This window comes from Schistocerca cancellata, chromosome 11 (genome assembly GCF_023864275.1).
Source record: "Schistocerca cancellata isolate TAMUIC-IGC-003103 chromosome 11, iqSchCanc2.1, whole genome shotgun sequence".
NCBI classification, from domain to species: domain Eukaryota; kingdom Metazoa; phylum Arthropoda; class Insecta; order Orthoptera; family Acrididae; genus Schistocerca; species Schistocerca cancellata.
In genome coordinates, this window is record NC_064636.1 from 147,789,667 (window position 1) to 147,807,113 (window position 17,447).

A 17,447-nucleotide genomic window follows, 5' to 3' on the forward strand; every position below is an offset into this window, starting at 1 on the left:
AAGCAGTATATTGCTCCCTCCTACGTATATCTCGCGAAGAGACCATGAGGATAAAATCAGAGAGATTAGAGCCCACACAGAGGCATACCGACAATCCTTCTTTCCACGAACAATACGAGACTGGAATAGAAGGGAGAACCGATAGAGGTACTGAAGGTACCCTCCGCCACACACCGTCAGGTGGCTTGCGGAGTATGGATGTAGGTGTAGATGTAGATGTAGATGTAGTGGGAAAGTTGCGTACGTGCTGACTACGCGGAACTATGTACACAGCATTTACACACCTGTCACCTGTCAGAGTGGTGTCTAGACGTATCAGGGGTCCCATATCACTCCAACTGCACACGCCCCACACCATTACAGAGCTTGCACAAACTCGAACAGTCCCCTGCTGACATGGAGGGTCTATGGATTCGTGAGGTTGCCTTCACACCAGCAGTCAAATGTCACAGCTGATGGGCCCATGGATGTGTCATGCACTCATCAAGGGTACACGAGTGGGCCTTCAGCTCCGGAAACCCATGTCGATGGTTGTTTGTTGAACGGTTCGCACGTTGACACTTGTTGATAGCTAGCATTGAACTCTGCAGCAATTTGCAGAAGAGTTGCACTTCTGTCATGTTGAACGATTCTCTTCAGTCGTTATTTGTCCCGTTCTTGCAGGATATTTTTCCGTCTGCAGTGATGTTGGAGATTTCATGTTTTACTTGATTCCTGATATTCATGGTAGACTCGTGAAATGGTCATTTGGGTGAATCCCCACTTCTTTGCTACCTCAAAGATGCTGTGTCTCACGTTCAAACTCACATTAATCTTGATAACCTGCCGTTGTAGCGCCAGCAGTTGATCTAACAACTGCGCCAGACTCTTGTATTATATAGGCGTTGCCGACCACAACGCCGCATTCTGTCTTTTTACATATCTGTATCTGAATTCGTATGCCTCTTCCAGGTTCTTTGGCGCTTCAGTGTATAACAGCTTCACAGCCCCCCCCTTCCCCCCCCCCCTCCCCACACACACACACACTTCCTCTTTCTCTAGCAGAAGCGAGGAAGCGAAAGAGAGGATTGATCTTGGAGAGGTATGCGCACGCACCGTTAACCGCTGTTGCTGGAATGTCGCTGGAGTGTAGCATGTAGCCGACCGGCCCCTGTGGTTTTCCAAACTGCCGCCTGCCACACTGACTGCCTGGCTGGCTGGCTGGCTGGCGAGGGGTGAGGAGCCGTTGGGGGGGGGGGGACAAGACACGCCTGCCAGTTGCAGTGCTGGCACTACAAATTGCGCGTCATGCTTACACGAAAGCAGACGAAAGGCTTGGAAGTAAAACTCGCTTTAAATGTTGTTCTTAAACGAAACTGAAATCGTCAATTGGGCAATTACAGCAGGACAATGCGACACCCCCACACGTCCAGTATAGCTACAGTGGCTTCAGAAACACTCTTCTCAGTTTAAACACTTCCGCTGGCCACTAAACTCCCCAGAGATGAACATTATTGAGCGTATGTGGGAAGCTTTGCAACGTTGTGTTCAGGAGAGATGTCCACTCCGTCATTCTCCTACACATTTATGGTCAGCCTCGCAGAATTCACGATGTCTATTCCGACCAGCACTACTTCAGACATTAGTCGTGTTTGTGGTACTTCTGCGGGGGGGGGGGGGGGGGGGGGCGGGCGGCCTTACAGGAATATATTAACGTTTTCGTTAGCGTCTGTCTATAAAATTACATCACTACCTACGTGTGAATGTTGAGCTATGCGAATTTTGTGTTAGAATGATTGTGCCACATCTTTCCTTTTCGTTTTCGCGCTGTGTGCAACAGCAACGCTAAGGCATTGTTGCGTCAGACCGTGCAAGGAGGCGGCGGCTTCTGAGAGGCGAGATCAACAGGACAGTTCTCGAGCTCTCTCTCTCTGTGGAGCTCGCCACTGTGTTGAGTCGTTCAGCACGCAGCGGCGATCCAGCTGACTGCACCGCGCGAACCGGCTGCGTCTTCCCCCACTCCCTACCTCCACCCACCCTCACAGCAGGCGGCCTGGTGGGCGTTTTCATTTCCTGTGACGCAGCAGCAACCTGAATCTTCAAGTGCGTGCGACACGTTTATAGTGCCAGTTAGGATTACAAAAAGCAGAGTAGCCACAAGTGCAATGACACAGTGTGATAAAAAGGTACAATGTAAAACGTGGATTTTTGGACTGCCTAATATCAGATGGCATACTATGTATTCGTGTAACTGGATCTGTGAACTGCATGCCAGTTATCTACAGTTACGCCCTTCTCTTTTCTTTTTTTCCCGTCTCTTGCCTTGTTAATTATTAACTTCAGTCTATTTAATTGAAATGTTGATTTTTTTGTGCATACAGGGTGTTACAAAAAGATATGGCCAAACTTTCAGGAAACATTCCTCACACGGAAAGAAAGAAAATATGTCATGTGGACATGTGTCCGGAAACGCTTACTTTCCATGTTAGAGCTCATTTTATTACTTCTCTTCAAATCACATTAATCATGGAATGGAAACACACAGTGCCGGCCGTGGTGGTCTAGCGGTTCTAGGCGCTCAGTCCAAAGCCGCGCGACTGCTACGGTCGCAGGTTCGAATCCTGCCTCGGGCATGGATGTGTGTGATGTCCTTAGGTTAGTTAGGTTTAAGTAGTTCTAAGTTCTAGGGGACTGATGACCATTGATGTTAAGTCCCATAGTGCTCAGAGCCATTTGAACCATTTTTTGAAACACACAGCAACAGAACGTACCAGCGTGACTTCAAACACTTTGTTACAGGAAATGTTCAAAATGTCCTCCGTTAGTGAGGATACGTGCATCCACCCTCTGTCACACAGAATCCCTGATGCGCTGATGCAGCCCTGGAGAATGGCGTATTGTATCACAGCCATCCACAATGCGAGTACGAAGAGTCTCTACCTTTGGTACCGGGGTTGCGTAGACAAGAGCTTTCAAATGCCCCCATAAATTAAAGTCAAGAGGGTTGAGGTCAGGAGAGCGTGGAGGCCATGGAATTGGTCCGCCTCTACCTATCCATCGGTCACCGAATCTGTTGTTGAGAAGCGTACGAACACTTCGACTGAAATGTGCAGGAGCTTGATGCTACTACTGTAGAGCAATGAGTCTCATGTCAACACAAGCACCGAATTCAACATTACCTTCCTTCAGTTGAGCCAAATGGCGGTGAATCGAGGAAGTACAGTACATACTGACGAAACTAAAATGAGCTCTAACATGGAAATTAAGCGTTTCCGGACATATGTCCACATGACATCTTTTCTTTATTTTTGTGTGAGGAATGTTTCCTGAAAGTTTGGCCGTACCTTTTTGTAACACATTGTATATTCATTTCCTTACCTACACCATCACTTTCGTTATGTTACCATATTCGCATAACATGGGGTCACAGGTGTCAAGATTTATTCCACCTGAGATAAAGTTTGGTAATCTTTATGGAGTTTCCTTTAAAAATAATGAACAAAATATAGTGAGATGTCCTAATAGGTTCTTCTGAGACAAAACTTTTAGTTGCTGTTGGTTAAGATGTTATTAGTCAACATGTATATGTTACTCACATGATAACTACTTGTCTAACATACAATGAAATGCCAAAGAAACTGGCACATCTGCCTAATATCGTGTAGGGCCCTCGTGAGCATGTGTAAGTTCTGCAACATGATATGGCACGGACTTGACTAATGTCTTAAGTACTGCTGGAGGGAATTGACACCATAAATCCTGCAGGGCAGACCATAACTCCATAAGAGTACTAGGGGGCCGAGATCTCTTCTGAACAGCATGTTGCAAGGTATCCCAGATATGCTCAATAATGTTCATGTCTGAGAAGTCTGGTGGCCAGCAGAGGTGCTTAAATTCAGAAGGCTGCTCCTGCCGCCAATCTGTAGCAATTCTGGACATGTAGGGCGTCGCACTGTGCTGCTGGAATTGCCCAAGTCCGCCAGAATGCAGAATGGACATGAGTGGATGCAGGCTATCAGACAGAGCAGTTACATATGCGTCACCTGTCAGAGTTGTATCTAGATGTATCAGGGGTCCCATATCATTCCAACTGCACACATCCCACACCATTACAGAGCCTCCACCAACTTCAACCTTCTCCTGATGACTTTCAGGGTCCATGGTTCACGAGGTTGTCTCCATATTCCTACACATCCATCCACTCGATACAATTTGGAAACATGTTGCCTCTTCAGACGAGGCTCGCTTCAGTCATCAACATTCCAATGTCAGTGATGACAGGCTCAGGTGAGGCATAAAGTTTTGTGTCGTGCAGTCTTCAAGGGTACATGACTGGACCTTCAGCTGTGAAATCTCACATCAATGATGTCTCATTGAATGGTTGGCCCCCCAACACTTGTTGATGGCCCAGCATTGAAATCTGCAGCAATTTAAGGAAGGGTTGCACTTTTGTCATGCTGAATGAGTCTCTTCAGTTGGCATTGGTTCCATTCCTCCAGGATATTTTTCTGGCTGCAGCAATGTCAGACATTGATTTTCATCGTGAAATGGCCAAACAGGAAAATCCTCACTTCATCACTACCTCAGAGATACTGTAGCCCATCACTCATGTGATGACTATAACACCACATTCAAACTTACTTAAATCTTGATAACCCTCCATTGTAGCAGCAGTAATCGATCTAACAACTGTGCCAGACACTTGCCGTTTTAATGAAAACATAGAGATAAAAGGTATGCACTACAGATGTGCTGTTCATTGTCTGACATTTAGTCAAAGACACGTATGGTGAATACTTTTTATTTTCTTTCTTCCTGTACAAATATTTTCATGGTCATAATATAAAGAATTAGTGGATAATGTGACAGTCACTACAACTTTAAATATATTGTTGTGTGACTATACCAGTCATGTATGAGTAGTTCAAAGTTTGTGCTGTTTTGTCCCTCCTATCTACTGGGGCCCCTCTTGAGTGATTAATTTCTCACTGAAGCTTTGTCGCCATAAATTTCCATGTAAAATTTAGTTTGTAGGATACATCTACGAGGGCAGTTAAATAAGTAATGCAACACATTTTTTTTCTCGGACAATTTTGGTTTAAAAAACCAGAAATTTCTTGTGGAATATTTTCAAACATTCCCGCTTCGTCTCGTATAGTTTCATTGACTTCCGACAGGTGGCAGCGCTGTACGGAGCTGTTAAAATGGCGTCTGTAACGGATGTGCGTTGCAAACAACGGGCAGTGATCGAGTTTCTTTTGGCGGAAAACCAGGGCATCTCAGATATTCATAGGCGCTTTCAGAATGTCTACGGTGATCTGGCAGCGGACAAAAGCACGGTGAGTCGCTGGGCAAAGCGTGTGTCATCATCGACACAAGGTCAAGCGAGACTGTCTGATCTCCCGCGTGCGGGCCGGCCGCGCACAGCTGTGACTCCTGCAATGGCGGAGCGTGCGAACACACTCGTTCGAGATGATCGACAGATCACCATCAAACAACTCATCTCTGTTGGTAGTGCTGTCACAATTGTTCACCAGTTGGGATATTCAAAGGTTTGTTCCCGCTGGGTCCCTCGTTGTCTAACCGAACACCATAAAGAGCAAAGGAGAACCAACTGTGCGGAATTGCTTGCTCGTCATGTGGCTGAGGGCGACAATTTCTTGTCAAATATTGTTACAGGCGATGAAACATGGGTTCATCACTTCGAACCTGAAACAAAACGGCAATCAATGGAGTGGCGCCACACCCACTCCCCTACCGAGAAAAAGTTTAAAGCCATACCCTCAGCCGGTAAAGTCACGGTTACAGTCTTCTGGGACGCTGAAGGGGTTATTCTGTTCGATGTCCTTCCCCATGGTCAAACGATCAACTCTGAAGTGTATTGTGCTACTCTCCAGAAATTGAAGAAATGACTTCAGCATGTTCGTAGGCACAAAAATCTGAACGAACTTCTCCTTCTTCGTGACAACGCAAGACCTCACACAAGTCTTCACACCCGAGAGGAGCTCACAAAACTTCAGTGGACTGTTCTTCCTCATGCAACCTACAGCCCCGATCTCGCACCGTCGGATTTCCATATGTTTGGCCCAATGAAGGACGCAATCCGTGGGAGGCACTACGCGGATGATGAAGAAGTTATTGATGCAGTACGACGTTGGCTCCGACATCGACCAGTGGAATGGTACCGTGCAGGCATACAGGCCCTCATTTCAAGGTGGCGTAAGGCCGTAGCATTGAATGGAGATTACGTTGAAAAATAGTGTTGTGTAGCTAAAAGATTGGGGAATAACCTGGTGTATTTCAATGCTGAATAAAACAACCCCTGTTTCAGAAAAAAAATGTGTTGCATTACTTATTGAACTGCCCCCGTATATATGAGAGGCCTATACCGTCACATATAGAGATATCTGCTATTATTTATAAAATCTGAGAGTCAGTTTATTGAATTACTTCATTGGAGTCTCTATGTTGTGGGTACCTCTGGTTTTGCCTACATAGGATTTTAAACTAACAGCTGTCCAGTGACAATGTCTTGAAATAAAGACTGATTAATCTTGCTGGGTGCAAACGCTTAGGAACATTTTGTTGGCTGCAATCAGCAGGTATAGCTGTGCCCTGTGAACCATGCAGTTCGGTTGAGAATATGAGTGGACAGGCACTATTTGGTTGAAGCTGATAATCTGTTTTGTATATGATTATTTGTGGTGCACTATGTCATTTGCTGGTCTCAGAGTGAAATGATTGGTATTGTATACTGGCATGCCGAATCTTTGTAATATGCACAATTAATCAAGTGTTTGCTATCAGTCATGCATTCGACAATAAATCATGCTGTCCATGTTTTCGCTACAAACATTGTTTTTCATTGTACCCATCATTATCTTCTTCCCAAAGTTATCAGTTATGGGACCATAGATGTCTCCTAACCAATGGCAGTGATATGTAGAAATATGGGTTGTCATAATACAGCATGCACTAGCAGTCTTGTTATAAGCTTATGTCATAAATGAAACAGCTCCCTTTTGCCTAAACCCACTGACAGATTCCAGAATTTTGATTTCCACTGACAGATGCGTGACACTTTCCTAGTGGACTCACATAAAACAATTATTACTACAATACAGTCATCGATGTAAAGATTGCATCCAGTGAGACCATGCCTAGTAAAGGAGTGTGTTGCTCAAAACAGTGTGCTTTCGTTTGTCCTCCTACGACCTCTGGACTGATTTGCTCAGCCGTAGTACAGGGATCAACAGGGAAATGTGGTCTCCAAAGAATATAATGAAGGGAGACTCTCCACACCCATACTAGCATAGTGACCACCAGGAAAAAATTCTACTGTCACATCTGCACTGGTTAATTATTCAAATTGAGGAAATAAGAGGATGCAAGACTGTGATGTTGAATGTGTATCTGGGTAAGATTCCCTATTATTAAAGGTCCATCTGGAGTTGGTAGTGGACAGAAACACATGAAGAAATAGTAGATTAAAGGAAGAGGGGAAAATGCCCTGGCAGGTGTTATGGGTAAAAAAACCTTCATGACAGTCAGGACAAGTAGTGGTGGAGTGGTTTGCTGGATGTGAGAGATCATTCCAGTGAGGACATGTTAGTGGTGGGTACCATGAAGCTTGATACCAGCGTCACTCCCATCACTTTCTCAACACTATGTCAGTTCAAATTAACACGGCAGCTGAATGTGCTGTTGTTAAGGCCCCCCACTGCTCTGTACTGCCACAGACCATCAGTGGTGTAGCAGAGGCCCTATTTAAGCAGGAGTTCCTTCTTTCGTGATGGCCTCTCTGGGCTGCATCACGAGCTGTGCTCATCCTCCTTCCCTGCTGGCAGCTGAGTGGTGTTTCAGCCTCCCTGCAAGATGGCACCTTGGGCGACTCTTCAGTGTGCCAGATCATGTCTGTCTCTCTGTGCTGCTTTTGTACGATGGTGACCAGCCTTAGTGCCACTCACACAGGGGCAGCTGTAGCAGCTGGCATCTTCTTCATCAGTCTGAGTGGGCAGGTGATGAAGGTGAAGTCAGAGGCAGCTCCTCCTGCTTGGTGATAACCTCCCTTCTGTTAATGAGGCAGTGGCTTGAGCCTTTTTCCGTTTCTGCACCGAGCCTATGGATTAGAGCCACATGCAGCTGATGACAGGCCTCCTCTGGCTCAGCTGGTAAGACAGCTGGGAAAGCAGTCCAGTGCAGGCATTGTTTCCCACCTCTACACCAGTGCTTGTCTCCTCTCTCCAAAGGTTGGAAACGTGTGTGAGATATAAGCATGTAGCAATCTGTGCTCCTCTGGGTTGAATGTTAAGCTCCACACTAGTCTATCTCATCAAACAACTGCTTCCTGCATTATGGCAATATTGCTGCTGATCATGCCTCACAAGTCATTGGTACTTCAAAGATGCGACTTGCAACTCTGTGGTTAAGTGCCAGTGATCTGACACTAAAACACAACTGTGTCTGTATCCTTAGCTGCAGACTGAGGCTGTGGAAAAGTTAAGATCGTCAAAGGAACATTTACTAAATACTAATATCGACTTTCATACCGACATTTTTCTGTACTTTGCATTGCACCAACAGTTTCATTGAGATACGTCATAGGTGTGAATCAACCCATTTTCTTTTATTTTTTATTTTTGGTAGGTATGGAGAGCAAGATAACCTCTGGCTCCTGGCGCCGCAGGGACCAGGGCATGAATCCCTCAACAGACAGCAACGTAACTTCCACCTCCTGGCGCCACAGGGACCATGGAACGACTCTCTCTGCAGACAGCAAGATAACTTCCGGCACCTGGCGCTGCAGGGACCATGGCAAGACTCCCTCTGCGGACAGTAAGACAACTTCTGGCTCCTGGCGCTGCAGGGACCATGGCATGGCTCCCTCCACAGACAGCAACCCAACATCTGGCTCCTGGCGCTGCAGGGACCATGGCATGGCTCCCTCCACAGACAGCAAGATATCCTCTGGGTCGTGGCACCACAGGGACCACGGCACGACTTCCTCTGCAGACGGCAACGTAACTTCCGGTTCTTGGCGCCACAGGGGCCAAGGCATGACACCCTCCACAAACAGCAATATAACCTTTGGCTCTTGGCGCCACAAGGACCACGACAGGACTCCCTCCGCAGCAGCGCCATCCGTGGCATTTCGCCAAACTGCCCCGTATGATGATGCCACCATCTCCAGCATCCAGTGAGTTTACTACGGAGTCAGATTTTCTAGATCCATAGCATGATACGCACCATTACAGGACACTCCACTGGGTACTCATCCTCATAGGGAGGCATCAGTGCCAGTCCCAGCGATGTCACAACTACAGCAGAAAATCACACCCCACCTCTGTAAGTTATGTATTTGCCTGCTTCAACAACATATTTACAACACCAAGTTCCCCACTTCTTTACATCCAAAAACCAGGGAAGATTGCCAGAGCACATACGAATGTCCAAAACGTCAGAAGTCAGACAGTCCCACACTCAGGAAATTAATACTGGAGGCAGACCCAAGAATCCCACTGCACCATTCTGGAGGTAGATGCGAGTATTTGTCCATCAAACAGACCACTGCCATGTTCCGTCACTCAATAAAACATTGTGGAGAAGTTTGCAATTCAGTCCAGGACACTGGTGCAAAGTTTGGTTATCAGGAACGTTCACTACTATTTCTTCTCCCCCTTCTCTTTGAGTCATCAGTCTTATGACTGGTTTGATGTGGTCCAGCACGAATTACTCTCCTTTGCCAATCTCTTCTTCCCAGAGTAGCACGTATCCTACATCACCAATTATTTGCTTGATGTATTCCAATCTCTGTTTTCCTCTACAGTTTTGCTCTCTACAGCTCCCTCCAATATCATGGAAGTAATTCCCTGATGTCTTAACAGATATCCTATCATCCTGTCCCTTCTCTTTGTCATTGTTTTTCACATGTTTCCTTCCTCTCTGATTTGGCATGCAGCCTCCTCATTCCTTACCTCATTAGTCCACCTAATTTTCAACATTCATTTGTAGCACCACATCTCAAATGCTTCGTTTCTCTTCTGCCCCGGTTTTCCAACATTCGATGTTTCACTACTATACAATTCTGTGTTCCAAAGCTACATTCTCAGAAATTCCTTCCTCAAATTAAGGCCTATGTTTGGTACTAGTAGTCTTCTCTTGGCCAGTACTGCCCTTTTGGCCAGTGCTAGTCTGCTTTTGATGTCCTTCTTGCTCTGTCCATCATTGGTTATTTTGTTACCTATGTAGTAGAAATTCTTAACTTCATCTGCTTTGTGACCATCAATCCTGATGTCAAGTTCCTATTTCTCCTACTTCTCATTACTTTCGTCCTTCTTCGATTTACTCTCAATCTGTATACTCATTAGATTGTTCATTCCATCCAACAGATCATGTAGTTCTTCTTCGCTTTCATTCTGGATTGCAATGTCATCGGCGAATCGTATCATTGATATCCTTTCACCTTGTATGCTGAGTTTGTCCTTCCGACAATGAGTTCTTTTACAATTTCTTCTCATTTTTCATGCAGACATTTCGTTTTAGCTTCCCCGCACTTCCTTTTTATTTCGTTCCTCAGCGACTTGTATGATTCATGAATTTCTTTGACCATTTTTGTAGTTCCTTCTTTCATCGACCAACTGAAGTTTTTCCTCTGTTGCCCATGGTTTCTTCACAGTTACCTTCTTTGTACCTATGTTTTTCTTTCCAACTTTTGTGATTGCCCTTTTTAGAGATATCTATTCCTCTTCACATGTACTGCCTAATGACCTATTCCTTATTGTTGTATATATAACCCTAGAGAACTTCACGTGTATCTCGTCATGTCTTAGTACTTCCATACGCCACTTCTTTGAGTATTGGTTCTTCCTGACTAACCTCTTAAACTTCTGCCTAGTCTTCATCACTACTACAGTGTGATCTGAGTCTATATCTGCTCCTCCTTATGTCATACATTCCAGTATATGATTTCGGAATCTCTGTCTGTGATGTAATCTAACTGAAATCTTCCCATATCACCCAGCTTTTTCCTAGTACACCTCCTGCCCTTGTGATTCTCGAACAGTGTATTTGTTCTTAAGAGCTGAAATTTATTACCGAACTCAATTAGTTTTTCTCCTTTACCATTCTTTGCCCCAAGCCCATATTCTTCTCTAACCTTTTCTTCTACTCTTTCCCCTATAGCTGCATTCCAGTCCCCCACAACCATTAGGTTTTTATAATCATTTATGTAATGTATTACCGTTTGAATATCCTCATATATTTTCTCTGTCTCTTTATCTTCAGCTTCCGACCTCGGCATGTATGTCTGAACTATCGTTGTTGGTGTCAGTTTCCTGTAAATTATGATAAGAACAATCCTATCACTGAACTGCTCACACTAAAACACTCTCTGCCCTGTCTTCCTATTAATAACGAATCCTACTCCTGTTTTACCATTTTCTGATGCTGTTTATATTACCCCAGAGTCATCTGACCAGAAACCTTGTCTCATTCCCATTTCACCTCGCTGATCCCTACTACATCTAGATTGCGCCTTCGCATTTTCCTTTTCAGATTTTCTGGCTTCCCTACCACGTTCAACATTGTGACATTCCACGCCCTGTCTTGTAGAATGTTATCCTTTCGCTGATTACTCAATCTCATGGTCACCTCCACCTTGGCACTCCCTTTCTGGAGATCCGAATGGGGGCTATTCTCGAATATTTTGTTAATGGAGAGATTATCATGAGACATTTCCAATTATAGGCCACATGTCCTGTGGGTACACATTATGTGACTTTCATGCACTGGTTTCCATTGCCTTCTGCGTCCTCATGCGGTTGATCATTGTTGATTCTTCCGCTTTTAGGAGCAGTCTACCAACCCACAGACAAGAGAGTGCCCTGAACACCTGTCTGTCCCTCTGCCCTCTTTGACAAGGCCGTTGGCATGTATACCTGAACTTAAGCCGGAAGTCTTCCGCCGATGGTGAAAATTTCCTCCACAACCAGGATTTGAATTGGCTAGTTCCGAGTTGGACGCAAGTACACAAGCGAGCATTAGCGATCTCTGTTACAGAGGCGAGTGTAAATGTCGAAGCACAGACAAAACAGTAACTCAGCAACCCACAGTATCTGCAGGAATGGAAAAGGTAGCTGTATCCATAGGACTGAAAGCGCTGCTAATTGACGTAGAAAATTCCAACAAATACATGTTAACAATGGTAATATGTGGCAAAATAAATGCCTTTTAGACTCACAGATTACAACCAGCATTCTGGTGGTAATCGTTACAACAACGTTAATAATACAAACATAAGCAACCAAGCTCTTACAACTACAGACAGTTGCATAACTCTCCTGGAGAGTTAAATTGACGATATATAGAAAATCTCAGTCTTTAGGAAATATGCAATAACTGGCATGCTTTCTTATTTTCGAAACCATGTCAGATTCGAATATCTAAAGTGCACGAACTTTGTTTGCACTAGCGAATCACACTTTTTATATTAAATAACAAACATGTCATGAATAACTACTACAGTTCAAAGAGGCCTCAGTGAGACAGCCACAATGGTGGCTAAACATACAACGCCTAAACCGATTATTGTCCTTCGTACAATCAGACTCACCGGCATTGCCACATTAAAACCACTCAGTAACATACCAAGGTTATTAATGGTACAAGATAAAATGGTATTACACAAAGGTTGAGTGACTAATATATTTGCTGTACAAAAATAGTTTCATTAAACACCAGGAAAAACAGAGTAAATTAGTAATATGCCTCCTTTGATTGAGGCAAGGAAATTATCATATTTGATGAAATCAAACTTGGTATGTGGCTCCTTTAATACAACCTTGCACAATCAATACCACAACTATTATCACGATTGGAAATGGGATGACGAATCATGGTTGGTAGTTGTACTTTGATTTACACATACTTAATTTATTAACATAAGATTCCTGCAGATCATTCCCCACAATCTTCACTACCGGCAGCAGTTACGTAGAATAAGTTCTTATAGAAACAAAACAAGTATAACCATAAAATGACGTAAAAATAGTTCAGACACAAACACAGTATTGTAGCGGCTTCGCTACACTTAACAAAAGCTTACAAGTAACAGTACAGGTCCTATCAGAGTGGACCAGTCACTTAATTGCATTTAAATGCTACACGTCTGAAGTTTCGATTTTACACCCAGGATGTGACAGGGTGGGGATCGCATAAGTCAAAGTTCGTTTAGAGGTGAGTGTCAAGTTTAATCACACATGAGATGGAAGTCTCCTGATGACTGACAGGTTTACCATTAACTATCGCAAGTAGACAGTCCTTTAAAGCACATACAGAACACGTAGCTGTATACAAGTAGAACGCAAGCTATGTCACATGACTGATGCACCTGGACAGAACACAGGAAAAAAAAATTGACCTGCAGCAACTTCTCCTTCTCTAGAATGCATCAGTCAACCATTAAATCGCACCTTGTTACAGCTCTATCTCAATCGATCGCCCCGTCCACTCTCTGTTATCCTTTAACGCAGATGCAAGTAAGTTCAGAGGTGATAGGTTTTCTGTCCTCCTGAAAAGCATCAGATACAGTAGTCAACTCGAGTGTATCACTGCTACCTCAATAGACATGCAGTATAATACTGCCTCGATGGAAAAAAATTGACTGCCTCCCTGATTCCCTTCGTTTAGATGTCGACGTTTTCTCGGATTCTTCTTGTTGCTGCATACTTGTTCCCATGTACAAATTGTCCAGCGCGGACCAGAAGATACACAAGAACTTCCTTAATTTACCCGCATTTTGGTGTATATTCGGTCAATTTATATCTGTTCCCTCATCATTTTTCGCAGTTCTATCGATTTTATGTCAGATATATCCATGCAATCAGGACATAATCTCTCGTTTTGTGTTCTAAAATTGCTTTTGAACGTAGCACAGCTGCCAAACCCTAGCCCAGATGCACTGACTGGAAGGCGAAATATAGCACTGTTCTCCAGTCAACTCCACATCCAGAGAGCGTTTGCTGTTTTCTGTATGTCTGTGTACATTCATGCCTCTGGTGGCGGAGGCCGGGATGGGCTCGAGGCCAAGAGCAGCAGTGCCCACGTGTTCCATTTGAATCGCAGGCAGATTTCTATTGCACGATCTGCAACATCTGTATACATATACGGGCTATACACTGTGACTGGCTACACATATTGCACAAGTAACGTTACAATCGGGAACAGATTTCTCTTCCATAATCTGCGACATCAGTATGCACATCACACACATGTCATGAGCGGTAGAACAGTTTCTCTATAGCGTCTGCAAGGGCGAGCCGCTCTGCAAATAGGTCTTCGCTGGAATGCGGGTAGTGTTGGGAATTACGTCAGCGGCGGTGAACATGCACGTGCACCGCCCAGAGGACGACTTGGTGCTTATTTAGACAAAGATGCGACATCCGTGTGCTAGTGCGGGTTATAGGATGTGACGTCACTATGCCTGCATGCAGGCTAGGCATGTCAGACGTGTCCCGTTAGAATTGCAGGAGATTGAAAGCGGTCAAACAACTGAGAGGTATGATTGTGCCCTCTGGTGGTGGTACTGTGTACTAGGTCAGTTGGGCTCTGGATCTTGTGGCGAACACACCGGATGGCGGTACTGGCTCAAATTGTTTAAATAAAGACTGGTGCATGATATCAACAGTTGACAATTAGCAAGCACGTTTGCAGAGTCTTTTAGTGGTTCGCATGTCTGTAGGCTGTGTGCCATGATGCCAATCATGTCGGAGCCTGTGTTTTGTATCAGTCCAGTAATATATTCCATCCCTAAATAAATTGCTCCAAAATGAAGTACACTCCTTCCTCTTTCCACCAGCACAGTGCAGGCTGAGTCCTTTTGTCACCAACCGCTAGGAAGTGGTGGCGGACAGGTGACTTAGGTTAGTGGAGGTGGTCCAAGTGTCCTGTCTTTCATGTCATTTTCTTACCTTAGCAGAGGTACGTGAATTAACCTTTCTTTACTACCAAAATTCAAACTTGGCACCATTTCCTAGGAAAAGGTGTCGGTCGAGTGACTTACGGTAGCGGGGGTAGCATAATTGCCCTTACTTTCCCGCCATTCTCTTAGGTGTGATGTATTATCCTGTTGCAATTTGAACTTCCAGCCATTTTTCTGGGGGAGGGGGGGTTAGGTTAGTGGATGTAGCCCAGTTGACCTATGTTCATGCCAAAATTCAAACTTCCCACCTGGCGGGGCGGGGGGGGGGGGGGGGTGGCACGGTGTGTGGCACTTGCATCATCAGTGATGTCACAGCCGCCATTTGGCATAACGTCATGCGCTGTTGCCAAGTCTACAAGCTGTCATCTTGGATGACGCCATCGCCACCATCTTGAGGGTGTGTCTGTGACATCACAGGTCTAATGGTACTTGCGTCATCATGTGACATCACGGCCGCCATCTTGGATAACGGTTCTTTGGGGCCGTGTCCCCCTTGTCCCAATATTCTCGTTTCCAAGTATTTGACGAAACAAAAATTCCGAATTCTGAGACCTGAATTTCTCCTGGCGTATACAACTTTCAGATAATTTCCGGGAATTCAGCCAGGTAACACTTTCAGCGACCGCCGATATATGTTGGGATATGATTTTCATCACGACACCTCAATAAAAACGACAAAGCGGCGGTCGCTGAAAGTGTTAGCTGGTTGAATTCCCGGAAGGTATTTGAAAGTTGTATACGCCAGGAGAAACTCAGGTCTCACGTTGTTTACCTCTACAGGGAGGCAATGTATCGGTGTTTACGTAAGTTGGATAAACTTTGTAGCTGTCGAATTAGACTGCAATATTCTTTGTCGTTTTTATTGAGGTGTCGTGATGAAAATCATGTCACAACATTTGCCAAGGTTGTGCACCATATTAATTGTCCTGCCGCCAGTCGCATCAAGCAATGTGCTGGCTTGGCTCTTGTTCGTGAAAGGATTCGTTTTACTCGTCGACGTTTGGATTCTGTTTCCAAAGAATTGTTTCGTTTTTATTTAATGGTTGCATCGGAATTGTCTGATTTCACTACGGATTGATTGGACGGTGCCTCATGGACTCATGCTGACTGAGAATACAATTCCGTCACTGCCCGGCATTTGGCAAAGTTTGAACGTTTTCAATGCGCGGAGTGTGATGTTATATCTCGACGTTCTGTGATACATCTCACAGAGAAATATTTTGACGACTCTACCTTATCCGTGCTTGGGAAGGGTTTAAATTTTGCACCCATTCTGAAGAGTTTACCGGCAGTTGATTTTATTAGCTCAACTGAACAGCTAATTTGCAAACTACCTTCTGACGCTGCAAAGGAAGTTAGGAGGGAGAGACGCCGTGTGCTGACTAGGGCTCGTCCACCCAAGAGTAATGTAACAGCAGCAGAGTTGATCCTGATATTGTTATTTTATCTGCGGACAAGGGCAATGCCGCCGTTGTTTTAAATAAAAAGAATTATGTACAAAAGATGCATCGCTTACTATCTGATTCAGCGTATCGCAGCGATGCTGACCCCACAAAAAGTGTTGAGAGAAAGACCAACAGCCTTCTGAAGAAAATTGGTTTGTCGCAGGACACTATCAAGAATCTTAACACCTATAGTGCCGTTCCCTCTAGGTTATATGGCCTTCCGAAGGTTCACAAGGAAGGGGTTCCTTTCCGTCCTATAATGAGTAATATCGGCGCTCCGACATATCGTGTAGCCAAGCATCTTGCTTCTCTGTTGAGTCCACAAGTAGGTCGGTGTGAACATCGTGTCAGGAACTCAGCTGATTTTTTTTTAAGTCGTTTGGAGGGACTGCAGTTCGACTCTGTTATTTTAGTGAGTTTCGATGTGGCCTCTCTCTCCACTCGTGTTCCTCTGTCTGATTCGTTGCGCTTAATTGAGGCTAGGTTTGGTGCTGAATTAACTAATCTCTTTCGGCATGTGTTGACACCCACTTACCTTTTATTCAATGACCAGTATTACGAGCAGACAGATGGAGTTGCGATGGGTCGTCCGTTGTCTCCTGTGCTCGCAAATTTGTTTATGGAAGACTTCGAGGAACGTACATTGGAGTCGGCGCCTTTGAAACCCGCATGTTTCTTTAGATACGTTAACGATACGTTCGTTGTTTGGCCTCATGGCATGGAGAATTTGAATGCCTTTCTAGAACATCTGAACTCGATCCACCCGAACATTCGTTTTACGATGAAGGTGGAAGAGGATGGTTGCCTTCCCTGTCTTGACGTGTTGGTTAGGAGGAAGGATGCTGGATCATTGGGACATGCAGTCTACAGGAAACGTACTCACACCGACTTGTACTTACAGGCTAATAGTTGTCACTATCCGGCTCAGCGTGAAGGGGTACTTCGTACCTTGGTACACAGGGCACATGTTGTTTCCGACGCTGAGACTTTGCCAGCTGAGCTGTCCCATCTGAAAGTTACGTTTCGTCAAAATGGTTATAGTGATA

General features: G+C 44.8%; 1 protein-coding gene across 1 annotated transcript in view; it reads left to right on the forward strand.

Annotated features, from left to right (window-relative positions):
* Positions 1-7,919: 7,919 nt before the first annotated feature.
* LOC126108372 (ankyrin repeat domain-containing protein 65-like) overlaps positions 7,920-17,447 on the forward strand; it is an 81,507-nt gene continuing 71,979 nt past the window's right edge. The window contains exons 1-2 of the mRNA XM_049913586.1: positions 7,920-8,035; positions 8,626-8,814. Of these exons, the coding sequence (XP_049769543.1) occupies positions 7,920-8,035; positions 8,626-8,814 (305 nt within the window). The remainder of the gene's footprint in view (positions 8,036-8,625; positions 8,815-17,447) is intronic.